The 27521-nt window shown below is 37.9% G+C and overlaps 2 protein-coding genes across 57 annotated transcripts in view; one reads left to right on the top strand and one right to left on the bottom strand.

Annotated features, from left to right (window-relative positions):
* Window positions 1-349, bottom strand: part of st14a (ST14 transmembrane serine protease matriptase a) — a 32410-nt gene extending 32061 nt beyond the window's left edge. For 3 of the 7 annotated variants that reach the window (XM_087292653.1, XM_087292655.1, XM_087292651.1), the window contains exon 1: window positions 51-349. The gene's annotated coding sequence lies outside the window, so the exon portion shown is untranslated. 7 annotated transcript variants of the gene reach the window in all.
* A 5499-nt stretch (window positions 350-5848) lies between these two features.
* The window catches only part of aplp2 (amyloid beta precursor like protein 2), a 163285-nt gene continuing 141612 nt past the window's right edge, over window positions 5849-27521 (top strand). For 49 of the 50 annotated variants that reach the window (XR_015514512.1, XR_015514507.1, XR_015514506.1 and 46 more), the window contains exon 1: window positions 5849-6069. Coding sequence is in view for 8 of the 50 variants with exons in the window: in XM_087292715.1 (XP_087148841.1) it covers window positions 5998-6069 (72 nt within the window). In the remaining 42 variants the exon portion in view is untranslated. 50 annotated transcript variants of the gene reach the window in all.

The following is a 27521-nucleotide window of genomic DNA, read 5'->3' as shown; positions in this document are numbered from 1 at the left end:
TTAAACGAGCTATCTTCCACAGAGAGTAAAGATTATGTCGTCTAATTTACCTGTGAGATGAGAAGATATTTCCGGAGAGATTGGCGTTACAATGGGAGTGACTAATTCAGACGATACTAGCACTGCAGGTGAGGACGTTATCTACAAAAATACATTTAAACCCATATCTAAACTAGAAATAAGTAAACGTGTGGTGAATGATGCAGTAATATTGTTATAAATGTCGTTTTAAGGTGTATTATAGGCAGGAATATGATTGTTTAAAATGGGTATCGATGAGTGTTTCTGTGCTGAGAGACCCACCTTTACACGGGCGTCGGAGGTGTCTTCAGACTGTAGTGTGCTCCCTACTTAGGCCACATAATTAGGGCTCTTTTAGGAACGCGCCAGTAGACTAATGGAGATATCTAGCTAGTGTGCGTACTAGGTTTTAAAACACAGACCGTATTTTCCTTCAGTCAGATACAAACTTGACATGCAGGTTTCTGTTGTGTTAAAATGGCGTTTCCACGTAAATGACGTTACTGGAAAAACCGTCGACTACGTATTTTATGTAGAATAAACCGCTTAAACATTAAACTGTAGACAAGTACACTTACTTATTTAACAACATACAGTACTTTACATGCCGATTTGCACATAACAGCTGCACATAACACTATATAGGAATATACCTGTACATACACTTGTCGATTTGTATATTTGCATTCATTACTTGCTTCTATTTTTAAAAACTCAATTTTTAAGTTTTTTTTATTATTGTTAAAAATGTTTTTAAAAAAACATTTAAAAATGTTTTTTGTCCTGTCTCTGTCATTCTGTTGCACTGTAGAAGCTCTACGAAAACAAATTCCTTGTATGTGTGAACATACCTGACAATAAAGCTCTTTCTGATTCTGACATAAGTTTAGTAATTGTTCAAAATGCTTTGCATTCACACACATACACTATCCCCATTTTAGTTGGCCAATTTAGTTTATTAAATTCACCTATATCATGTCTTTGGACTGTGGGGGAAATGCCAACTGACCCAGCCGGACCTCATACCAGCGACTGTAGCTGTGAGGCGACCATGCTATTTGTTAATTTATTTGTTTGTTTGTTTTTATTCATTTATTCATTGATTTATTTTGAATATCATACAATTGTACAATGATGTATCCTGCGTTAGACACCCATTAAAATGTCAGTCAGAGTTGACTGTGTAACATATTTTTAAAAATAATACTTTTATTGCATATTAACCTAAATATTAATTAACCGTACAGCCCCAAATGACTAATTAAATATAATGTTTAGCCTATATTATAAATAGACATTAAATTAAACATTTTACTGGCATTTTCCTTTACTTTAGTTTCTTTATATGTCAGGGGTCACCATAACAGAAAGAACCACCATTTTACGCAGTGGATTCTCATTACTGGGAAACATCCATACACACTCATTTACACTCATTCATTACACTCTCAGAAATAAAGATACGTGAGCTGTCCCTGGAGTCCCTTTTCAAAAGGTACATATTTGTACCTTTAAGGTCCATATTAACACCTCAAGAGTACATATTAGTACCTAAAAATACAAGTGTTCCTCTTATAGTTTTTAGGTACCAATATGGACCCTTTAAGTACAAATGTTTAGATTATTTTGCTTGTTTTAAGGAAAATCTCACTTAATATTGGTATATTATTTCTCAAAACAAGACAATATGTTTTGCTTGCCTAGGAAATGCTTCTTGATATAAGACATTTTAGATATTTGGACTAGAAACAAGACAAAAAATCTAAGCAAGAAAAGCATTTTTTTGCAGTGTACGGTCAATTTAGTTTATTCAATTCACCTATACTGCATGTCTTTGGACTGTGTGGGAAACCAGAGCACTCGGAGGAAACCCACTCCAACATGGGAGAACATGCAAACTCCACACAGAAATGCACACTGACCCAGATGGGACTCAAACAAGTGACCTTCATGCTGTGAGGCGACTGTGCTAACAACTGAGCCACCGTGTCGCCCACTTTACTAGCATTACATTTATAAAAAATCAGTTTTGTATATTTTATTTTTCGCAAAAACTAAATTTAAAACCATACAGTTAAAATTGTAACTGCTAAACTCAATTTTTGAAGTTGAAATGAAAATAATGTCATCATTAAAAAGGAAATCTCAAATCAAAAATTCTTAAGAATGTGAAATTAAAGTACTCCAGGAATGTACTGGCTTTCATTTGTGTACCTACAAATAGCTTCAAGTTATAACATGACCTGTCGATCACAAAAAACATGCTTGCATCTGCCAGAGAGCAGTGTTAAGCTCAACAGTGGCTTCAATGTGTCATCCTTCCATTCATATTCCTTTGGCTTATGCCTAAATTTATCAGGGGTCATTACAGCAGAATGAACCACCAACTTGTCCAGCTTATGTTTTACACAGCAGATGCCCTTCCATCCTCAACCCAGTACTAGGAAATTCAATGGGACAGTAAATGCAAAAAAATATATATTGATTGTTGTGTCTACTGTGCAGCATGTTATCTAATCTGTCTCTGCTTGGGCAAATAGTACACGCATATTTCACCACCTCAAAATACTATTTGGCATTATTAATATTTCTGTTTATGAGAAAAATAGATGCATGCAAAGTTAAAGGAATTGTTCACCTAAAACTCAAAATTCTGTCATAATTTATTCACACTTCATTTGTTCCAAATCTGTTTAGCTTTCTCTCTTCTGTTATACACAAAAGAAGAGGTTTTGAATTGAATATTGGAATCCTGTAACTGTTGACTTCCACACTATTTGTTTTTCCCAGTATGAAAGTCAGTGCTAACCCGTTTTTAACATTTTTCAAAATATCTTCTTTTGTGTTCAACAGAAAGAAACTCAAACAGGTTTGAAACCAATTGAGGATAAGTATATTAGTGGGTAAATTTTCATTTTTGGGTGAACTATCCCTTTAAATAGACAAATGTGTTTAATAACTCTGTAAGGGAAGGTAATACAGAAAGTATACCAGGCAACATTTTTCCAATCTTCTATTGTCCAAATTTGGTGAGCCTGTGCGAATTGTAGCCTCAGTTTCCTGTTCTTAGCTGACAGCAGGAGTGGCACCCGGTGGTCTTCTGCTGCTGTAGCCCATCTGCCTCAAGGTTGGTTGGTTGTGTATTCAGAGATGCTCTTCTGCATACTTCGGTTGTATCGAGTGGTTATTTGAGTTGCTGTTGGTTTTTACTGTTGGTTTTCTATCAGCTGGAACCAGTCTGGCCAAATGGCATTAACAAGGCATTTGTGCCCACAGAATTGCCGCTCACTGGATATTTTCTCTTTTTCGGACTATTCTTTGTAAACCCTAGATATGGTTTTGTGTGAAAAATACCAGTAGATCAGCAGTTTCTGAAATACACAGACCAGGCCGTCTGCCACCAACGACCATGCCACATTCGAAGTCACTTAAATCCCCTTTCTTCCCCATTCTGATGCTTGGTTTGAACTGCAGCAGTTCGTCTTGACCATGTCTACATGCCTAAATGCATTGAGTTGCTGCCATGTAAGTGGCTGAATAGATATTTGCGTTAACAATCAGTTGGACAGGTATATATATATCTTTATATGGACTTCCCACAGTGGTGTCCAAACTCGGTCCTGGAGGGCAAGTGTCCTGCATATTTTAGTTCCAACCCCAATTAAACACACCTGAACTTTATTATTATTATTTTTTTGTTTATTATTAATTTTTTAATATTTTTTATATTTTTATTTTATAATTTTTTATTTATTTTATTTTATATATATATATATATATATATATATATATATATATATATATATATATATATTATATTATATTTTATATATATATATATATATATATATATATATATATATATATATATATATATATATATATATATATATATATATATATATATATAATATAATATAATATAATATAATATAATCATTTTTTTTGGGGGGGGGGTCAATTTATTTTATTATTATTTTCTTTTTTATTTATTTATTTGTTTTTTTTTCTTCTTTGTGTGTTTTGTTGATACATTATGTAAAACCGTTAAAAAAAAAAAAAAAAAACACACCTGAACTAGCTAATCAAACTCTTTCTAGGTATACTAGAGTTCCAGGCAGCTGTGTTGGAGGAAGGTGGAGCTAAACTATGCAGGACACCGGCCCTTCAGGACCGAGTTTGGACACCCCTGCCATAGATATACAGTAGGGATTTTTATATAATCTGTTCCCACTCCAACCCCTAAACTCAACCCTCACAGGAAACAACCTTTTCACATTTTTAAAATACTTTTATGAACCAAAGTAATGTCCCCACAAGGTTAAAATTAACTTGTATCGCTTCACTGACCGCAGTGTGTTTGTACCTCTTCCTCACATTGTGCAGACCAAATTTCCCCACAACATGAGGAATACAAGATGCACACCCACACACACAGCAGATGACATTTAAAGCTTCTCTGTCATATTTATTGACTATTGGATTGTGTGAATGCGGAGTGATGGGGAAGCAGACGGTGCATTGTGTTATAACAGCAAGCAGAAAAAAGATGATGTGGACTGATTTTACATGATTCACCTGTAGATGTTCGGAAATGACGTGGAATAAATGTATTTCCTTATCAAGCAATACTTACCTTGATTTTTCTTCAAGTGTTGTTAATAAAAATTTCAATTCCCTCCATCTTGAACATGGTCTCAGATGCCATTATTCATTGTCATAGAAACCAGTTAAATAATCTTTCACACAAACTTTTAAAAGCGACATTACAGTGTTGTGGTGGAAATGACACTGATACTGTGCGACTGTAATATTTTGAATAAAAAAATAATATTGATAATAGTCTCACATTAATAACTATTAAAATATTTAAATTATTTTACTAATGCTTCATTAAGACACATTAAAAGATACTAAAATCCTTTGTTTCTTCCTTCTAATGTACAGCTTTTCTGTTCATGGTCTATATGTAGGCTCATGATTACTCATGATGTAATAGTTATTTATTTGTACTTAACTTCTACTCTGTATTTGGCTTTACATTATTCTTTATTTTTTTATTAATTAACTTATTTATTTTTATTATAACACAGCAAGCTTTTAACTTCTGTCAATATATAACAAGTCTACCTGGGTGGGGGGCGGGATTCGTGTTGTTTTATGATATGGTCAAATGCTGTCTGCTCTCTATATTAAACAAAAACTGAAATAATAAAAACAATTGTTTACAAAAAAAAGAAACATTAACAGATACCAGATAAATAATCTTTTAAAATGTTGTTTTCATTGTTGAAATTTAAAACTCGACAAGGGTGTGCGACAAGGTGAAAACAGTGAGTTTAACACCTAAAGGAGGTTGAATAATAAGAAAAAATATAATAGAAAGCTAGTAATTATTTTTTAAAGTAGGTTTTATTGTTAGTTTGACAAAGAAAGAGGAATTTGAACAAAATTATGTAGAAACAAAAAATAAATTAGTTTGATTTCTTACAAAGTATCTGTAAACTGAAAACTGTAAACAAAGTAAATACTATTTCTTAGATTTTTTTTCTTTTTATAACATCACCATAACCAAATAATTATAAACTTCACTATAACCCCAAAGTCTTGATGATGGAAACATGTTGACGCCAATTATCTACCCATTTCGTAACAGACTCACACCCAACGAAAAAAGCAGCAGCGACAGATTAATGACCTCATTTCCGGTCGGTCCCTTGTTCAGTCGGCCGGTGGCGCGCTTGTTCATGTTTTAGCGCTCGATCCCGTGCAGCGGCAGTTTGTCGGACACGCGCAACATTCCACGCGCGCTGAAAGCTGGATCAACGCACAGTGAGGAAAACACAAGCAAAGAGAGACGCACACTACAACCGCCCGAGGACCGTTTACTGAGCTCTTCTCCGTTTCATAGCCTCGAAAATCAGTCCACAGCGGGATATTTTCAGCACAAATCCCAGCAGAGAGTGACCGTGGAAGATGGGTTCAGTCCCCGCCGTATCTGTGCTTATTCTGGCGATCGCTGTTCCGAGTCTAGCCGGATACATTGAGGTATGTGCGCACTGATATTTCACCCTCGGTTTCAAGCTTGGGCTATTTTGTTTACACACGCGATTCTCTTCCTTAATGTGTTTTTATTTAAAATTCCTGGTTCTTAAATAATGTCTATTTAAAATCATTAGTCCAATAAACATAATTTAAAGTGCTCACGTCCCATGTTATGGCTATTAAGACCGGTTGACAAAACAGAAACTAAAATATTTTGATGTAAAATATTAAATAACTGTCATTCTGCCTTTATATTTTCACTTTACTATTTATATCTGTATTGGGAAGCTAAACCTCAATCGACATCAAGTTACTGTTAATTCTCTTAGATAATGTGTCTGAGTTCATCCATAGACAATATGTAAACGTTTATTTATTACTGTAGGTTTGTTTTCTTTATTATTATTGTAAACTTAATGTAATCTATTATGTTGTTGGAATATTTAGAATTCTATCTATCTATCTATCTATCTATCTATCTATCTATCTATCTATCTATCTATCTATCTATCTATCTATCTATAGGTAGATATATATATATAGATATAATTATGGATTAGGTATAGATTATAGTTGTGTTCTTAAACTAGAAACCATCACACACTTTTCCCTAACGCCTCTTTCATGACTTTATATTTGTAGCATGATATGGTTTTTGTAGTTTAGGTAAGTAAAATGGACAGAAAAAATAAATTTAAGAAAAATATTGTATCGGTCAGACTATCATTATACATATTCATCAACAATTGATTTTAGGTGATTTATGTAATCTTCCTTTTGCATGACAAGCTTTAGGTGTAAAAAAAGACTTGTTCAAGGGATAGTTCACCCCAAAATGAAAATTCCATCATTATTTACAACTCCACTTGTTCCAAAACAGTTTGATTTACTTTCTTCTGATGAGCATAAATGAAGATACAGTGCTCAGCCATTTTTTTTTATCAATTTCTCAGTGAATATAGGCAATGTATTTTGGTGCATTTAAACAAAACAGATTTTATTAAACTGTATATTTAATAAAATGATATTTTAGTCTTCAATCATATCTAGAAATTGAAAGATAATACTGTTAAATTCAAGCAAAATATTGCAAAAATAGATTACAACCTAATTCAATTACATTCTTCTAATATTTTGCTTCTCTTGATTATTCTTCATTTTTAAATTTGTATTTAATATGTTTCTATAACATAGAAACATGGGTGTACTGGTTTTTGGACTTTTATCATAAGTTATTTATCTCCAGATTTGGTTTCAGATTCTGATCGAATGGATATGCACAAATATAAGTTTGTAGCTTTCTATTAAAATATGAATTTAAAAGATAGATTTGTGAGGGGTGATCTTATATATGCTGAGCACTGTATTTTAAGGTAAGCTGGAAACCTGTACCCATTGACTTCTATAGTAGAAAAAAGCATGCCAATAGATATAAATTTCCACCTTTCTTTACGATATATTCACTTTTGTTCAACAGTAGTAAGAAAATAGTCACTAAATAATCACAATTTACATTAATGGTTGAACTATCACTTTAAAACCTGAGTTTAAATCTCTCAGACAGCAGCACCGTCAAGTGTTGTGAAACGTGTCAGTTGATTATACAGTAACCAAAATATGCGCATGAATTCTTGTGGTGTGTTAAAGGAAGTCAAACTTACGAAGAAGCTCTCACACCTTTCCTAGATTGACTCTGTGTGTTTGCTTTAAACCTAATCGCAGCTGCCCTTCTCCTGGAGGCATTTTTGCTCTTTTATTTTATTTATTTATATTGTATGTATGTGTGTGTGCCCATAGTCCCCTCCGATGGCATGCTGTTCCAATGAGAGCTGAGCCTGCAGGCATGATATAACCAATTATGAAACGATTCTTTTCGATGCCAGAACTAATGGCAGCGAAATAAATAATGAAATCTCTCTGTTCTAATTGATGCATTTAGAGTGTTGCAGCGACGCTTCTGGATATATGCAAGCATCAGCATTACTGTAGAGAATCTGAGATTCATTTTACCTGCGGATCAATATTATGACCCTATTGTATTTCTCTTTTTTCCTTCTTAAACATTTGACTCCTTGTATCCTCGATTGTTTACCTGATATCTCCTCAAGCATGCGGTTATTTTCGGGGAGAGAGGTGTGTGCTTTTCTGCTGGAGTGTTGTTGACCTCAGATCTGATTTATAACCCGGAAAGTTCTGCAGAGGTTCTGCGCAGCCCCGAGCTGTTCTTGCTAACCGAACACAGGACAGCTGCATCTATCGAAACCTTCAGTTTCTCCCTCCCATGTAGCTGGGGATGGGAATTACTCCTTCGCTTTTACCAGGTGCTGTTGTTGTGGTTTGCAGGAGACAAAGGGAATGTGTTAAAATCACACTGGGCTTTTTGTCTGTGTTGTTGATGCTTTGCTGTTAGATCTCTGAAGCCGATGGAAGCTCGGATTTGGCTTTTATTTAGTTTCCTCAGCTGTTTGATATGTCACATTTTTATTTTGTTGTAGTCATACGTTATATAACCATGACACATTCAGGCTCAACTATAAGCATTTTTCCCTCTATTCTCAATGGCTCTCTGGCTAAAATGTTGTTGTGATCAACAACCTGCGTAAAATTTGTAATACTATGAAATCAGGGCTTGACATTAACTTTTTTGATTACCAGCCACTGTGGCTAGTTGTTTTGCAACATTACTAGCCACTTGCCATTTTCACTAGCCACAATTTTGTTGTTGGGAAAATATATTTTAAGTGCATAAATTTGGCTTTGGAATGCTAAAATTATTGGATTTAGATTTTAGTCTACATGCCTCTTCATTCATTTCACGTTTTGTCTGTGTTGTGTATGAGGTTGCTTAATGTGCATGAGCAAATTTGCATGGGTTGTGTCACATTGCAATTAGTTTTTATTTTACGTGTCTTGTCAGGGCTCGAAATTAAGAATTAACCAAATTTATATCTCAACACACCAAAAATAAATAACTGTTATTTCTTAGCCACAATTTTTTAATAATGATTAAGGGTGCTTTCACACCTGCCTTATTTAGTTCGATTGAATCGCACTATAGTTCGTTTCCCCTTTTGGTGCGGTTCGTTTGGGCAGGTGAGAATGCAGCAATCGTACTCGAGTGCGCACCATAAGCGGACCAAATAATTGCACTAAGACCTGCTTGAAGAGGTGGTCTCGGTACGCTTTCAAACGAACCCTGGAGCGGTTCGTTTGTGGTGAGAAAATGATCCGTACTAAAACAGGTCCAACCGCAAAAAGTACTACGCTTTTTGGACTAATTCAGCAGCCGTAGGCCGATGCGCTGTGCATTATGGGATATGGAGGAAAAATATTTGTTGACAGCGCTTTACCAACAGAGAGAGAGAGAGAGAGAGAGAGAGAGAGAGGGGAAAACATTACCTGATGGATCGTTGGTAATATTTCCGCAAGATGACCATGTCGCAGTTTAGCTAAATTAATTCACGCCTCCTTCTAAAGTGACGAGCCATGCATTAAATTTTGTTCGCACATCATCGCACTTACTGGGGCATACCAAACAAGGGCAAAGAGGCGGAGTGTAAGCGGAGCTACAGATGCCTGCTAGCATTTTGCTTAGACCGGTCTTTTCTTTGGGATAATGGCTTAATACTTCATTACTTGCGACTTGTTTGTGTTCTGACCACATCTGCTTGGTTGTACACTATATCAATAAAGTGTTTAGTCTTTTATAAACACTGTTGTAATACATTGAGCCACCAAGCATTAATCTTATGACGTTTTTCTACAGTAGTACAAGCAGCAAAAGTCATTTTGTTTAATTGGTCTTCATTGTTGAGCTCTGCATGCTTTATTTGTGTTTTTCCATAGTGTATTTGTTCAAATCCTGTTTTGTGAGCTGTCACTGTAGATTTCCTGGCTCAGTATGTCAGTTTTGGCTTTTACGGCTTCTTTAATCACTGGCACCATGCACTGCGGGAGTGTTTTCCTTTCAGATGTGTGATGAAAACCGCAAATTCGGGGGAAAGTTTGATTTCAAATGAGTTTATTTCTTATGCAGTTCATATAGAAATGAGTTCCTTCACTAATTAATCTGAACAAACTGCCCAGCCTTGCTGATTTAGCCAACTAATGGAATTTCTCTGGCACCAAATGGTATTTGTGTCATGTGTAAATCTTGTTTTGCTTTTTCACATTTAAATGATTTTACTGATCATAACACAAGCTTTGGCGTAAATTAACTATTTATTTTGAATACTTGGAAAAAGCAGCGTCCTGTGTGTTCTTGTAAACTGCTGCTGGCACTAACACGATTATCATTATTATCTGAATCTCTCATGCACATTAAAAACACTGAATTTGGCATACTTGGGAGTTGCACAACCCAGCTGTTGTCACCCAGTAAGTTCAAGCGAAAGCTGAGCTTGTAAAATGTTGTTTGAGTGGGAGTCTCGCCGCACTTTTTCACGCATCTGAAATGGTAAACAAAAAGTGTCGTCTTTCTCCAGATTGCTGGAGGGCCACCTTGCTCTCGTTACGCAGTCGTGCAGCACTGCCTCCTGTGTTGTGTGACACTAGGCTCAGTAATGATCCACTTAAGAAGAAATTGAACAAAAGGCTTGGAAGTAAACATGATCTAATTGCGCCACATTCTTTTAATTTGCACTATTCATTGGCACACATTAAAATAAATGCTTGAAAATATTTCATTGTATTAATGCAGTTAATCTCTGAAATTGCTTGGGTTTTTGGATTATCAAATCTATTTTTGTATGAATGACCTGTCCAATTTTCACAGCCATGTCCCAATATATTTTAATATTAAAGGTGTTGTAAGTTTTTGACTCTGCTAAAGCATAAAAATACTATTATATGTTTGCGGAATTCTAAGAAACATGCTAAGTGAACATTCTTGTTTATTTAAAAAACAATGCTGAAGTCAGATATTCTGCTCTGAGTGCTTTATGTGCCGGAACCTCTGTTTTTGATTTGGTCCTTTAACCAGCCCAATGCCAGTTTAGCCAATTATTTTTCAGCACCCGGGTTGCTTTGGTGGGAAAGGCTCTCAAAACATGCGTCCGTGACCGAAATCTGATCTCCAGTGGACAGTAGCAGCCTCCGGAGTGAGACACTGATTCAGAGTTCCATGAGGTGGTAATTAATTAGAAAATAATATAAATATTACGAACATTAGGTGAGCAGGTTACATTGTAACCTTGTGTTTTAACGTGATACGTGATGAGATTTGCAGTGATAAGCATTTTGGCTGTTTGCACCAAAAGAAACACGACAGACATTTAAATACAGCCATTCAGAAGCACAGAATAGTGCACTCACTGCACTCCAACAATATGGCGAGGTTTATACTTGGGATGCTCATTTCGGTTAATTTTGCCAACCGACAACTGCCGCTCATTAACCAAATATTAACTGTTAAGTGGTGAGATTAACAATTAAATTAGATTATTAAATTTGTTAAATTATTTAATTGATGTGTCTTTTGTGTCTGACACATTAAATATTGCGTTTAAAATACTGATTTATTTTAACATGCAAACAAATTAACAACAGAGGTGTCCACGTTGCAACGAATACAGTGTGAAGACTTGTGCGATCGCCTTTGCTTCTCTCCTGAACTTGAAAATATGACCGTAGAAATGCTGGATTAAGATCGTCTAGGGCAGGGATCACCAAACTTGTTCCTGGAGGTCCGGTGTCCTGCAGATTTTAGCTCCAACCCTAATCAAACACACCTGAACAAGCTATTCAAGGTCTAACTAGGTATACTTGAAACACCCAGGCAGGTGTGTTGAGGCAAGTTAGAGCTAAACCCTGCAGGGCACTGGACCTCCAGGAACGAGATTGGAGACCCCTGGTCTAGGGAGTCGAATCGAGATCGGGATTTTTTTTTCGATTAATCGTGCAGCTCTAGTTTATAATCTAATTAATACATGTTAAACCTCTTCAACATTATTAAATGTACATGCTGAATCACTGATATGTGTTAGTTTGCATCGAGTTCAATTTCAAACAGTTTATTTTATTTTCAAGCTCTGAGGTGAACTATGCTGCTGCTTTCAGTAGTATGGCAATAAATGTATTGTAAAATGGCATTCAAACTCACATTTTTAGCGTTTAACACTGAATAAAGCACATGAGGCATACCTGAGGTGATCATTATAAGTCTTCTGGCGTTCCGCTGCACAAAAAAGAAGCCATTCCTCAAACATTTCTAAAAGTCGTTTCAGGTGTAATCAGAAAAGTCATTAGCCACATTTCCACTATCGTGCCAGTGCGAGCCAGGGCTTTTATCGGGCCGGGCCAATCGCCCGGGAGGTTGAGTAATGAGGCCAAAATAATGTCGCGTTTCCACTGTCGGGCTAGTAGCTCGCAGCGCGTCACGCAAACACCGCCCCCAGAATGTCCCCTGAATCAAACGTCACACAACCCGCCCACTTCAGCGGGAATCAGGCAGATAAAGCACACCCTGGAATCATCACAAAACGAAACCATTAAATGAAGACAACCCAAACAAACAAACGACCCGTTACTGTACAGCAGTACATTATATGTCTATAAGCACAGACCTGTGTATTAGCATTCATCACATTTGCTTACTTACCGACCGACTGTTGGCATTGTGCATCGAGTGCTCTCGCCACTAACGTAGGGACCCAGCACAGTAAGTGCACTTATCCATAATATAGTGAAAACGCGGCTATTATATGAAGATGGATTGTTCTGTAGACCAGTGGTCCTCGACCACCGAACCGCTGACCAGTACTTGTCCGTGGATCAATTGGTACTGGGCCGCACAAGAAATCAATAATTATTTCAGTGTTATTAATTAACAGAATCTGAACTATCTTTTATTTTGAAAAATGGTCTCATTCTTTTGCTTGCATCTTGGTCATTTGAGAGTCCAAATTTAACCCACAAGCAGCAAAATGAGTAAGAATCAGATGTTTTTGGAAAGTTTCTTTGCGAAGGAGAAAACGCTGTTAAAACATTTTGGGAAATATTTAACAGGAGGGCGAATCGATTTGACTTCAACTCTATATGTGAAACTTTTTATTTTTAGAAATGCAAGCGAAAAACTTGTCAGATGTCGCCAACATCATTTATCGTGTAAACGCAGCCTGAAGCAGCATTTCTTTGGTTTTCGCACCTGTGTTTGGTTAACCACATGCAGTGTTTTTTTTGTGTGTGCATGCGTGAATGTTGGCAGGGGTGTGTGGTGTCTTCTTTGCGGGGGTGATTTTTGTCTGCAGCCTTTGATGGAACGCAATGCATTTGTATGCAGACCTCATTGTGTGGATGTGTTAGGAAGGCTTTTAATAGCATGCATTGCTCACCCCAGGAGTGATGAATGAATGTCAGTGAGGGGCTATTGTGAGCTCTGAATGGGTGCAAGCATCCTGACCAGCACAAGGACCCGATTGGGACACAACTGCATGTATGTTTATCAAATGCGACGACAGCCAGGCTGGAGATCAGATGTTAATCGCAGAAGTGTGCACTTTTCTTGACGCCCTGGTTGTTTCACACATTTTTTTTTCGCACATTACTCACCTTGCTAAGTGTGCGATTGCGTCTCAAATAATTTTGGATGTGGTTTAACGTGTGTCAGGTGTGTCACGGCTCTATTGTGGAATCGCAGGCATTGATGTTGGTCTTGTCAGCCATTTCCTGTTTGGAAAGCCTGAGCAATGTTAGCGCCACCCTGATGCTCATCCTTTGAGCCGAGAGCTTAGTGCTTGGAGAGACACTTTCAATTATTTTAGCAGCCGCTCGCAGTCTCCCCACAAATCCTCTTAGCTGTAAGACACACTGAGTGCTCGACAGAAGAGAAGAGAACATGCTACTGCTGTGGATGCTCCTCCCGTCCATTACTGATGTGATGTATATGTGCGTAAACACACTTTGATAGACGCACCCTTGAGCACGAGTCTGCACCTTGAGTCACTGACATACTTTCTAAGACGGCTCTAGTTATTCATAATCCTGCCCTCAATCTCTGGCAATTGGCATTTGTGTGGTCGACTAATGGGCTAAGGTTGGATTTGACACCGATTTCACTTTACGATTCGATTTTAGTTTTGATTCAGCTTGTGATTTGATTTGATTTGGAATTTGAATCGATATTGATTTGTTTAAAATATAAGTCAAAGCTTCAAATTAAATGTACAAAATGATTTAATTATGTTATTAACCCCTTAACTGTCACCGTGGGATGTTTTTCAGTACATATATTTTAGGGCTGCAAGTCGTTTATCTAACTAGCTTAATCATACTTATCAAACAAAACATTGATTCACTAGCTTTTCTTAATGGTATTACTCTAGAAGAATATAGCCTAAGGTGGATATATAAAAAAAAACCCACTTATGATATGTTGTGTACATTATTCTGGACAAATCTAACTCAGAATCTAATTATTATTAATCAATGTTTGTATATACTATTCCATATATTCATGATGTATTGTTTTTTTTTAACCAATTCAGGATGTTTGACAATGTTAAGATTAATGTAAATAATAATTCAATTTTTCTAAATGGATACATCTCGTTTTGCAACGAAACTCCATATATAAATATATAAATATTTACACATACGCAATTCGTTACTATTTGATTTAGTGGCTAATTCGTATAAATTTGTACGATTTGCTTTTCCCCTATGGTTGGGTTGGGCTTAGGGGCGGAGTTGGATGCCAAGCCTCCTATAAATATATATAAGGGCTGGGCGATTTATTTGTTTATTTTTTTCCCGATTTTTATTTTGATTAATTCAAATTTACGTTTTGACAAAAATTTTATTTTATATTAAATCAAGAAATCGTGATTTAAAAAAAAAAAAAAAAAAAAAAATATATATATTATATATATTATAATATAATTATAATTATAATATTATAATTATAATATATATATTATATATATATATATATATATAATACATTATAATGGCACCAATGCGCTTTGGTTCACTCTCTGTATGAAGCAGGAAGCACACCAGGTCGCGGCGCTTCTGGTGTACCCCCTGCTTGACTGCCTGTTAAAGCGTGAAGTCATGTAGGATTTTACTTGTTGCATTAGTCTGAGTCACGTCTTTGTGGATTGTCAAGACATATTCATAAACTCGATCTCAACATGTTTGAAGGACTTAAAACCCTGCCATGTGAAAAACCGCGCCAATCTTTTGGTTTGAACACGAGCAGAGGTAAGGGCCTGTAGCAGTGAAAATGAAAGTACCCTCCCCCATGACGTCATTTAGCGGACCTAGTTGAAAACCAGACAGATCAGGCAACATAATACAGAGAGTGGAGCAAAGCGCATCAAATGATCGGTATTTAAAAGGGGGGAAAAAGAAAAAGAGATTAAATATTATTTTATATTAGACACACATCTGGTACTTGTATTTGCTCCTGCTATACGTCCACAACTTCACACATTAAGTTAAATTAGGCTTTACAGTTTCCATGTTAAGTTGTTTTCTTCTTGTTCTATATCTGTCTGACAAGATATTTTTGTAAAATAGTAAAACTAAATGGTTGTCAATATAAAAAAAAATCCCAGCCTTGGATAGAAAAAAGGAGAAGTATAATTATAAATGATTAACTACATGTCCATTAAGTTGGGTATCTGGATGTTAAAAAGATGTTTGTGAGTGTAGATGTCTCAACTTTCTCAAATGAAATGAGTTATTAATAATCAACATCCAAACCCAAAATTGAATGTTAGCTGTTCGTTGCAAGTTGACCATGTTTTAAAACACTGTACAAGAAATACTGGGTTCAAGTCTTTTGTGTTCTCCCAACACAAATCGATTAAGTTAACTTCATTGTTTTAAAAAAAAAATAAAGTTGTCCCCCAAAAATCTCAAGAATTGTGTTGATTCAGCTCATTTGAATAAACTATAATTTTTGGAGCTACGGAAAATCCAAACCTTGTCTTCAAAATGTGCATCTTTTTTAGGCGCACCCAGCACATGTCTCTCTCTCTTATCTGTCTGTTTTCCACTGCTTGTTTTTAGTCAGTAAATATCTCTCTTATCTCGTCCTGTGTGTCGTGTCTGAGCGTGTCTGCTGCTTCACGTCCCTCTTCAGGACCGGCAGCATTAAAACAAGTTAAATATAGCGAAGCTCGTCAGGCAAACCATACTCGCACGATCTCTCCATCTCCTGGGCGGCGCATTCGCTCTAATTATCCAGCGCATATTCGTCCGTCTTCTCTTTGTATGAGAGAAGGAGAGGCACGGTTACCTCCCACGACTCGGCTCATCACAAATTTAGACTCTCCACCATCAAAACAACCGCTTTAGGGCCAGACCGCAGTCCTCTCCACCTTTAAATGTACCTTGCAGGTTGATAGGCATGATGTGTGTGTGCATGTTTGCTCATTGCAAGCATCAGTAGTTGCATTCGTATGGGGTGTGTGACTCATCTGGCCCGCATGCGTTCACATATGAATAAAACATTTGCTGTCTTATTCAGGAGCATGTTGTTTCGCTCTCGCACGCACAAACAGATTTCTGCTGCCATTCCTTCATGTATGCTTTATTACGGCCCATATCTGTGGCCATCTGCGTGTTGCTTTTGATATTTGTGTCAGGATGGTTGAGCAAGGCCCGTGTGAACGTTTGCATGCATCATCGGAAATGAAATTGATATGCAAGACTGTATTATGCCTGCTGGAATATGCTAAGGATGTAATGCATCTGTGCACAGTATGCAGTCGCATTACGCTGCGTGGACTGTTGCATCTTATAATGCAACGCAAGTTTTTTTCACCCTTGAGCAATTTGATACAACTGGCAATGATGTTTTGACTGAAAATTGGATTAATAATGCAGAATGACCACATTTATATTTTAAAATACATGCATGTGACAGTGATGTTTAGCCTTTTTATAATGCATACTGTGTTGGTTACTGTTTTTGGGCATCACATCAGTTCAGAAATCATCTATTAAGAAGTATTTATTTATTTTTTATAAGAGAATTTCATAATTTCTATATTAATTGCATCACTGTTCCGTCAGATTTCTGGATGGATTGGTACTGAAGTGAATGCATTTGATAATTCTACTAATTAATTAAATTGAATTTGTTTATTTTGGTGTCACGTTTATAATTTTTAACAGTAGCATAACTTGAAAGTTGAACTTGGAGTAGTCATATGATACTACTTCAGTGCATCCCACACATGCTTGGGCGGGCCGCCCAGGTATATTAATGGCCACCCAAGTATATTTAGTAGAGGTGTGAACCTATACTGGTCTCACGGTTCGGTTACGATTATCATGCCATCGATTCGGTTCAATTCGATATCTCGGTGCATTGACGATGCTTCCCATACACAGTATTTTGAGGGTAGGCTATAACAAGCTGTCTGTATAAATACACACACGCACAGCAACACACTGTCTCTCATTCACACACATGCACAAACATAGACAGCACCAAACAAACAAACAAACACACTTAAGCCCTCGCAATATGCATTTAGCCGGAAGAGCTCACGCTGAGCAGAGCAATTAAAAAAAAAAAAAAAACGCGAAAAAAAAGAAGCACTTTTCCGGCGGTCCCTTACTGAGAGCTTTGCTCCGCTCGAGCTCTCCCAGCTAAACGCATAAGACAGGCGTGAAACATAACCAGCTTGAAACATAAACTTTAGATCATTTTAGGCTAAGAGGTTTTTGAGATATTGCCGCTATAACTGAATGTATCAGGAATATCACAGCCACAGCCATATCACCCTGCAGCCGGTTACTCACTAAAGCTAAGCAGGGCTGAGCCTGGTTAGTACCTGGAGGGGAGAACACTAGGGAACACTAGGTTGCTGTTGGAAGTGGTGTTAGTGAGGCCAGCAGGAGGCGCTCAACCTGAGGTCTAAGTGAGTCCTAATGCCCCAGTAAAAGTGACTACACTGTCAGTGGGCGCCGTCTTTCGGATGAGACGTTAAACCGAGGTCCTGACTCTCTGTGGTCATTAAAAATCCCATGGCACTTCTCGTGAAAGAGTAGGGGTGTAACCCCGGTGTCCTGGCCAAAGTCCCTCTATCGGCCCATACGATCATGGCCTCCCAATCATCCCCGTCCACTGAATTGGCTCTATCACTGTCTATCCACTCCACCAATAGCTGGTGTGTGGTGAGCGCACTGGCGCCGTTGTCCTGTGGCAGCCGTCGCATCATCCAAGTGGATGCTGCACACTGGTGGTGGTGTGGGGAGACCCCCCCTCATGATTGTGAAGTGCTTTGGGTGTATGGCCATACACAATAAATGCGCTATATAAATACACATTACATTACATTACATTACATTACTTATCGAAAACAAAACCAACTTAACCCCGCTCATTTCTGGCGCCCCCTGGATGTACAGCGCCCTTAGCATTTGCCTATACTCCCTATGCCATGAGCCGGCCCTGAGTTGGCTCCTGAGTGTTGTAAATACCTGCGCTCACCTCCCTCGCGACAGAGCGCAAATGAGATAAATGCCGTCAGTACATAACCGGTTATGATTATTACTGAACCGATACCGAATTGTCCGTATCTGCATCGCGGTGCACCAAAAAAACAATTGATTTTGACACCCTTAATATTTAGTGACATATATTTTTTTTATTTATTTTTACTATTATTATCATCCTTTTACACAATTTTTTGTTTCCACCCAATATTATCAAACATCCGCAAGCAATTAAGTAGTGGAAAATCTTCTGTCCTTTACCTGTTTAATACTGCTCATTCTCTGTGCGCTAGTTGTTTTTGTCATTTTTGATCAATAGAATAGACTTCCAATTGAATGGAATACTGAGTAGGGTAGGGTTGTCATTAGGGTTGGGCCAATAGACGATGACATTGTCCATCATCGATTGCCGACAGACACCACGATGCTGAGCCGGTACCTCATGGCTAATGGTAACTACAAGGCTAATGGCGCCGACCACCATTTAATCTTTTACCTTTGTGAGTTTCTTTCTTCTGTTGAACACAAATGAAGATATTTCGAAGAAAGCTGAAAATCTTTAACCATTGACTTGCACAATAGAAATGTCAATAGGTTTTCAGCTTTCTTCTGTATTTTTTTATGTTCAACAGAGGAAAGGAGGTCTTACTGCTTTTAGACAAGTAAAGGTTGAGTAAACGATGTCAGAAATGTCAGTTTTGGAGGAACTATCCCTTTACTTAGTGCTTTTTAACTCCTCCTTTTTGTTTTTCTGTGTGTTTTAAGAGGATTTTGAAGTGTGTCAGTCTCTTCATTCTTCTTCTGTCTATCAAACCACTCGCTCTTGCTCCAGTAGGAGTGGCAGCAAATGAATCAGGGAATTAAAACAAAACACCAAACTCCTGTGTGCTTTAATTTGCATGATCAAATGCGCTTGTAAATGTTGTGTGGGAGATGACTGGAGGCTCATTTGAATTCAGCTCGGGCTTTTGACTCGTAGCTTCTTCTGTCGTTGGTCTTTATTTGAATTCTAGGAGCAGGTCTCAATGAGGCAGGCGTTTAGAGATTGGCTTGTCTCCGTCACTCGGGTCAGTGATGGCGGGTCAGTCATTGTGCTTCTTGAACAGAGGTCTTTAGGTAGCTTGGAGTACTTTTATCTGGCTGTGGAATGGCCAATCATTAGGAACATTTTTTTTCCCCACTGAAGATAAAGAGTTTTTTTGTCTGTTCCCTCCTTCTCTGTTCCTGCCTAAGTAAACAGTCTCATTACTGCCAGCCTTTCTAGTGTGGCTGTGTTGGCATGTTTGTGCTGGTTAACAGGCTGTCTGGAGCATCTGGAGTTTTATTACCTAACTATTTGGACAGTAAAGTGATGATGACCAGTTCCAGGAGCAACAGAGCTATGCATACATACTGACCTCACCTAAAAGTCTCTCACCAAGATGGTATTTATTCAAAGGGGACCTATTATGCACCTTTTTACAAGATGTAAAATCAGACAAAGAATAAGTAAGTTTCAGCTCAAAATACCACGCAGATAATGTTTTCTAACTCTTTGAAACTGCACCTTTTAGGCTTTGATCCTAATTGTGGTGTTATTTTGTGTGTATATATATATATATATATATATATATATATATATATATATATATATATATATATATATATATATATATATATATATATATATATATTTTTTTTTATTTATTTATTTTTTAAAGATTTATTTTTGGCCTTTTTGCCTTTTATTAGATAGGACAGTATTTAGACAGGAAGCGAAGTCAGAGAGAGGGGGGTAGGGTAGGGAAATGTCCTCGAGCCGGGATTCGAACACAGGACGCCCTGACGTGCTAGCATATTTCGACGCGCTAACCACTAGGCTATTGCACCGATGGTGATGGAGATACTTTGCACTGCAAGACTAAAGACCGATTTTATTCACTCGCCTTTTTTAGATCATTCATTTTTCCATCTGTTGTCATGTATAGCTGCACTACAAAAAAGCTTTTCTTACTTAGTCATTTCTCGTTTCCAGTCCAAATATGTAAAAAATCTTAAATCAAGAACAGACAATAATGCTTAACTTTAAAATGATAAAATTATATCTCATTAAGATTATTTTTCTTAAATTATTGTTTTTTTTCTTTTTTGATTAATCGATTAATTGAAGAAATAATTGATAGATAAATCGATTATTGAAATAATCGTTAGTTGCAGCTAGGGTTGTAACAATATACCGGTATGACGGTCTACCACAATTTGAACGTGCACGATTATCATACCATGAACAATTGCATATCAACGGTTTTAACCCTTAAAGACCGAGACAGCCGCCCGCGGCTAAAAATAAGTATTGCTCTTAAATGTTTAATAACTTTTGATCCGCTGATCCGATTCATACAATTCAAAGATTGGCTTAAAGAAGAGAATCTCAGCTTTCCAGTGTTGTATCACATAACATTCGTGGACTTTCAGAGGCTCCAGAATCAGTGCGGTTACGTCATCAACATTTGACCACGCTGATTTGACAAAGAAACGCTCGTCACTGTGTCTCCGGACAAACCAGACATGATACATTGATGTCCCTCCTCCATGCCCAGATTGGTTCAAACTTGCTATATCACAACCAATAAGCATAGGTTTCGCTTTTGTTTGTGGACTAAACAATGAGCTTTTTGAACAACACGGAATGAGAGATAGGCATACATTTATGCGTGGCTAAATAAAACGCAAAAAAAAAAGTTTTGCATGAAATAATTCTCATACTAAGTACTTTTGCATGCACAGCAGCACAGAAACATGACAAAACAGTGACACAGCAAAGACGAACTGCTGCTCTTGCTGTTTTCAAAAGACGCAAATGAAGATGCAGCTGTTTGTCTGCATTGCAGACAACCATATCCAAATCCATATCCACAGACAACCATATCCATGCTGGCACATAGAACCTAAAGATGTTCCATATTGAATCTAGTTTCGTTATGTAACTATTTATAGTACAGTAAATATTTATATCTATTTTTTTACTGATGATTTGCACCATGTTTATTTGGACTTTATTTGGACTTTGACACATTATTTATTATTTTCTTATTTTTTTATTTGTTCATTGTAAGTGGTGTTGTTTATAGTAACTGAAAATATATTATTTGGAAAAAGTCAAATTTGCTTCACTGTTCTATTATTTTGTAACATTTGTAACATACCGTATAGCGCAAAACCGTCAAACCGTGGTATTGTTTTAGACGATTATCATACCGTAAAAAATTCATACCGTTACAACCCTAGTTGCAGCCGTAATGTTATGCATTGTGATTATCCAATTCATGTACCTGAATACTGAAGACTTCCCAGAAAACGATCAAATAGAGGTTTTCAAACCGTCTTGTATTCATATCACCTTTGATAACCTCTGACTACTTTTTACTTGGATTTAAAGTGACAGCCTCTTATATTAGTCTAAGCATTAATTAAACAATGTAATGTAGTAAATATTGTGAAGAATTGACTACCCCGCTTTAATGGCAAGTTGAAACTAGCAAGTCACAGTAGCGTATTTACCCACTTTGTCTGATAGTTTATGGTCCTAAGCGATCCGATTGAATTGATGGTAAGAGGCAGAGTAGAGGAAGAGGATGAAAATGTCAGATCAGGAGAGCTGAGCAGAGAGATCAGTGTGCTGTAACCGTATACACCCAAGAGACCCGGATCTGCTCTGCTGAACCACCAAAAAAAAACACTGCCAAGCCTGATGCAGCACTTTTGGGGAGGAAAGCAGATCGAGAGGAAGAGGATGCGATTGGCTGAAAAGCAAAGACCTCAAGAAACCTGAAGTAGTTCAGAGGTCAGCTTGGTTCACTGAGCAGTATTTCAGCAGCTTATGACTCTGTTTATATCGGTGGCAGTGACCGTGGAGAAACGTCCAGTCTGAAATGACCGCAGGCAGGGTTTCTTCTACTCTGTCCTGTATGATGAAGGAGAGGAGAACAGGATGAGATGAAGGAGAGCTTTGAGAGAGGCCTGGAGCATGGACGCCTGTCAAGGAGAGATATATGTCCTTGCAAGTGGGAGGGAGTGTGGGAGGGTTGGAGGTGGCAAGTGTAGAAAACCTGCTGATGCAATCTGCCGTGGAGAATTCTACACACTCTCCAACATGGTGGAAGTTCAGTCTCTGGGGAAGTCGCAGCGCAGCTCATGGCTGCCACCGGCCTTATTGTCTTGTTCTGCAAATAGAACAGAATTAATAAAAGTGCTTTGAGGCTTTTCTTTCTGGCGCTTTTTATATGATCATGGTAACCGGTCCTACATCTATTAAAGCTGCTTGGGATTCAGATCAATTAGACTTAGGGATGATGAAATATACCTACTTTTTTTTTACAAGTTTGCTCTACAGAAATTGTAAGGAATTCTAGTGGTCAGACTTGACAATAAGGTTTCATTAGTTAAGGATAATCAATCGATTGGCAGTTGTCACGGTGACTCAGTGGTTCACAGCAAGAAGGTCACTGGTTCAAGTCTCTGCTGGGCCAGTGGGCATTTCTGTGTGGAGTTTGCATGTTCTCCCTGTGTTGGTGTGGGTTTCGTGCAGGTGCCATATTAATAAGGAACTAAGCTGAAGGAAACTGAATGAATGGATGAATAGATAGGTAAGAATTAAAGGGCACCTATGGTGAAAAATCTACTTTTCAAGCTGTTTGGACATACATGTGTGTAAGTATAGTGTATATACTGTCATATTGGGGTGAAATATACACACCCAGTCCTTTTTTTTTTAAATTTAACAACATAAAAACGATGGACCAAGTGGAACGGTTTTCAGATCAACCGCAACTTTACGTAGGAGTGCGGTCCCCCCGCCCACCAATAATGATTGACAGTACTATTGCATAGGGGTGTCAAAATCGAAATCGATCAAAATTTATGCTCAATTTCGATTATCGAATCAAAAAATATAATCGTCGATGCTGCCACGTCCCCATGTCACGTCAGCTTGGCTTGCCAAGCGGGAAAAAACAGGCTTGTTGAAGTGCTTGTTAAACTGCAGACGCAGGAGACCCGTCGACAGAACTTAAACCCTCTCCTCTTTCAATGAAGTCGCCGGTGTGTAAGCATTTTGGATATCCAGTGAGTTATGTTGACAACGTTCGTGTTGTCGACATAAAAAACAGTTTTGCAAGCTCTGCTATGTAACGTTACTTATTAGGGTTCGTCCGATAGACAACACCGGCTTCGCGATCCTCCGCCCGCCCCCGTTGCAAATCCGCTCGCGAAAAGTACACACTCAGGCCCTGTTTACACTGTCTTTGTTTTTAAATGGCATTTTAGAACGACAATGATTTGACATCCACAGTGGCGTGTAGCATTTCTGAGCAGCCCTCCTTCCTGTCTACCTCTGACACACACAGACGCACACACACAGCCATGGGCTCGAGACAGCGGGTTCAGGCAGTCAGAGGATCAGTAGACTGCTTCAATCTTTCACTCACTTGTACTTAGTCATTTTAGCGAACACCTCAGATACTGTTGGCTGGTTCCTGTTGGTTGTGCGTCTTTTTTACCGACGCCATTATAACGACACAGATCACTGCCTATTCACGAGTCCCGCAGAAAAAGTGATTGAAAGGTGGTAATTATGTGTGTATCTTGCCTTTATTCATTTACTGTATGATTTGTTTATGGGTAAAACAAAGACCATGCAGGTCAGGTAGTTTAAACGGTAGGCTACAAATAATTAATTGGTCATTAATTAATTAATTAATTATTCATAATCGAAAATCGAATAGAATCGTGCCTTTAGAATCAAAAATGTAATCGAATCGAGGATTTGGAGGATTGTGACACCCTTACTATTGCATAGACTCATATCGACAAGACAGGACGAGCGCAAAACAACTCATCTTAAAGGCCCAGTGCAAAAAAACAGCAGCAACCTTTTCCCAGCTATAATACAGACATTTCAAACAGCTATAATAAATACTCTGATGGGTGTTTTGAGCTGAAACTTTACAGACACATTCTGGGGACACAAAAGACTTATAATAAATATGTAAAAAGCGGTAACCTATGTGCCCTTTAAGACAATTTTAAATGCAGAACGCGGTGGCAAACAACACACTTCACAGCATCACTAGAAATTGATGCTTCGAATAGCATGTGTGTGTCGCACACTGAAAAGCAGCAAAAGATAAGCTCAGCACATTCTCCTCTTAAAGATAAGCTCAATCTTTTTTTCTCCTTTAAACAGCTGACTCCAAGCCTACAGATCCTGACAGATTGTTGTTTATCAGGTCCTCATTTAGAGGCTTTTCATTAGTAGTTGCTAATTATAATGATTTCGACGCTGCCAGCTGACTCCACCGCCTTCCTGAACGACTTCATCTCGTTCCTAATGTTTCAGAGAGCTATTAAACGCTTTGGCTTGAAGGCTTCAGAAATAGAGCAGTTCTCATCGTGCTCCATTTGAGCAGGAACAGGATGTTTTGTTGTGGGGGCAGCGAGACGTTTTGGAACATTGTTTTTCTGGTTTAGTGAGTTGATTTCCAGTGGCTCTGAGTTTTCGAGAGAGAGAGAGAGAGGGCTTTGTTTCAGAGCACTGTGAACAGAGGAGATCTCCTGTACAGTTCCCACAGAGAGAGAGAGAAAGAGTGAGAGACGGTAAAAAGAGACAAACCCTGCGGCTGCCAATGAGTCACAAAAACGTGGCCGCATGGATCCACAAACACACATGAGTCAGCTTCTCAGTGTGCATGGGTGAAGCTCATCAAAATGGCCAGTTCATGTTTCAGTCCTCCTTTACTTCATTTTTATTTTTCAAACGTTACTTAAAAAATAAAAATCATCCATCTATCTCCAGTAGGTCCATCCATCCATCCATCCATCCATCCATCTATCTATCTATTGCGCTATTGTCCAGTAAGTCTATTCATCCATCTAAATTTTATCCAGTAAGTCCATCCATCTATCCATCCATCCAGTAAGTCCATCCATCCATCTATCGCCCTATTGTCCATCCATCCATCCATCCATCCATCCATCCATCCATCACCCTATTGTCCGTCCATCCATCCATCGCCCTATTGTCCATCTATCTATCCATCCATCACCTTATTGTCTTTCTATCCATCAATCACCCTATTGTCCATCCATCCATCGCCCTATTATCCATCCATCCATCCATCCATCTATCTATCTATTGCGCTATTGTCCAGTAAGTCTATTCATCCATCTAAATTTTATCCAGTAAGTCCATCCATCCATCCATCCATCCATCCATCCATCCAGTAAGTCCATCCATCCATCTATCGCCCTATTGTCCATCCATCCATCCATCCATCCATCCATCCATCCATCCATCACCCTATTGTCCGTCCATCCATCCATCGCCCTATTGTCCATCTATCTATCCATCCATCACCTTATTGTCTTTCTATCCATCAATCACCCTATTGTCCATCCATCCATCGCCCTATTATCCATCCATCCATCGCCCTATTATCCATCCATCCATCCATCCATCCATCCATCCATCCATCCATCCATCCATCCATCCATCCATCCATCCATCCATCCATCCATCCATCCATCCATCCATCCATCCATCCATCCATCCATCCATCCATCCATCCATCCATCCATCCATCCATCCATCCATCCATCCATCCATCCATCCATCCATCCATCCATCCATCCATCCCCAAATTATAGAATTTATTTATATTAACATTATTGTGATTATTGAAAGTTAATATTACAAAACACCAATTTAATAAGCCTGGTAAATGGTAAATAATAAACATATATTCTCATGTGTCCAGCAAAAAATATAGATTTAAAAGGTCTTATGATTGTAATTGTACAATAGTTATAGTTTGAGCAGTTGTGTAAAGTTGACATTTAAAACAGTTATTTATTAATGCGGTTTGATAAACACTGTTAAAAAACACCTAGTTACTTACAAATAAAATAAAAATTAGTAACAAACTTGTTGCCTTTAAATTGAACAATTTGACTTTAATTTTAAACAGCGAGTAAAACCTTTGTAACTTGGAAATGTTACAGTAAGTTGATTGAATTTTAATAATAATGCACATAGTTTATTTACTTAATATTAAGGCAATGGATTTACTCATTTTAAGTGAAGTCAACTCATTTTTTAAAACTAAATTTCAACTAATCGCTTTTTACAATGTACAGAAATACAAAACTCTCATTAAATATTCACTCTTCAAAGTGTACATTATAATATCATGAAGCAAAATGTACTTCTGATTTCTTGTAGATAAAATAGCATAACATTCGTCGCATAGATCTAATATAGAAATTACTAGAATTTTAGCATCCACTAATTTTCTACCATCCATCCATTCTGCTCTCTATAGCACGTTTCATTGCAAACACGTGTATATGCCTGACAGTCCGTGTCCACATGGCTTTTATGCGCTGCTATAGTACAGCACCACCCACATCTACTTAAATCCATCTTTTCCTTCCACCCCACTGAAGAGACAAATACCCATGTCTAAATTACATTCATCACCATTGTTCCTCCTTCAAGATGAAGATGGCTGCCCTCCATTCCCCTCCAGTACCTCAGGGAAAACAGTGTGTGCGTGTGCGTGTGCGTGTGCGTGTGTGTGTGCGTGTGTGTGTGCGCGTGTGTGTGTGTGTGTGTGTGTGTGTGTGTGTGTGTGTGTGTGTGTGTGTGTGTATGTGTGTGTGTGTGTGTGTGTGTGTGTGTGTGTGTGTGGCACTGAGGGATCTGCTTTTCTCCTGCTGCTTGTCGTATGTTCAGCGATAGGGGGTGGATCAGAGGACTCAATGATCCATTTAACCTCGACCTTGGAGGTTGTGAGAGGATGGCAGAGCTGCAGATGAGGGGGAGAGATTCGTTCGCAGTGTGTTGCTTTCATCGCATTTATTTCTCTGCCATTGCCTTCCTACACTGTAAAAAACTTTTAGGTACTTTACTCTTTAAAAAAAAAAGTGAGTAAACCTGTTTTGTTCAAAGCAACAAGTTGATTTTA

The sequence above is a fragment of the Danio rerio genome, chromosome 18, assembly GCF_052040795.2.
Source record: "Danio rerio strain M-AB ecotype USA chromosome 18, GRCz13ab, whole genome shotgun sequence".
NCBI classification, from domain to species: domain Eukaryota; kingdom Metazoa; phylum Chordata; class Actinopteri; order Cypriniformes; family Danionidae; genus Danio; species Danio rerio.
Note: the sequence above shows the minus strand (reverse complement) of the source record. Positions and strands in the feature narration are given on the sequence as shown.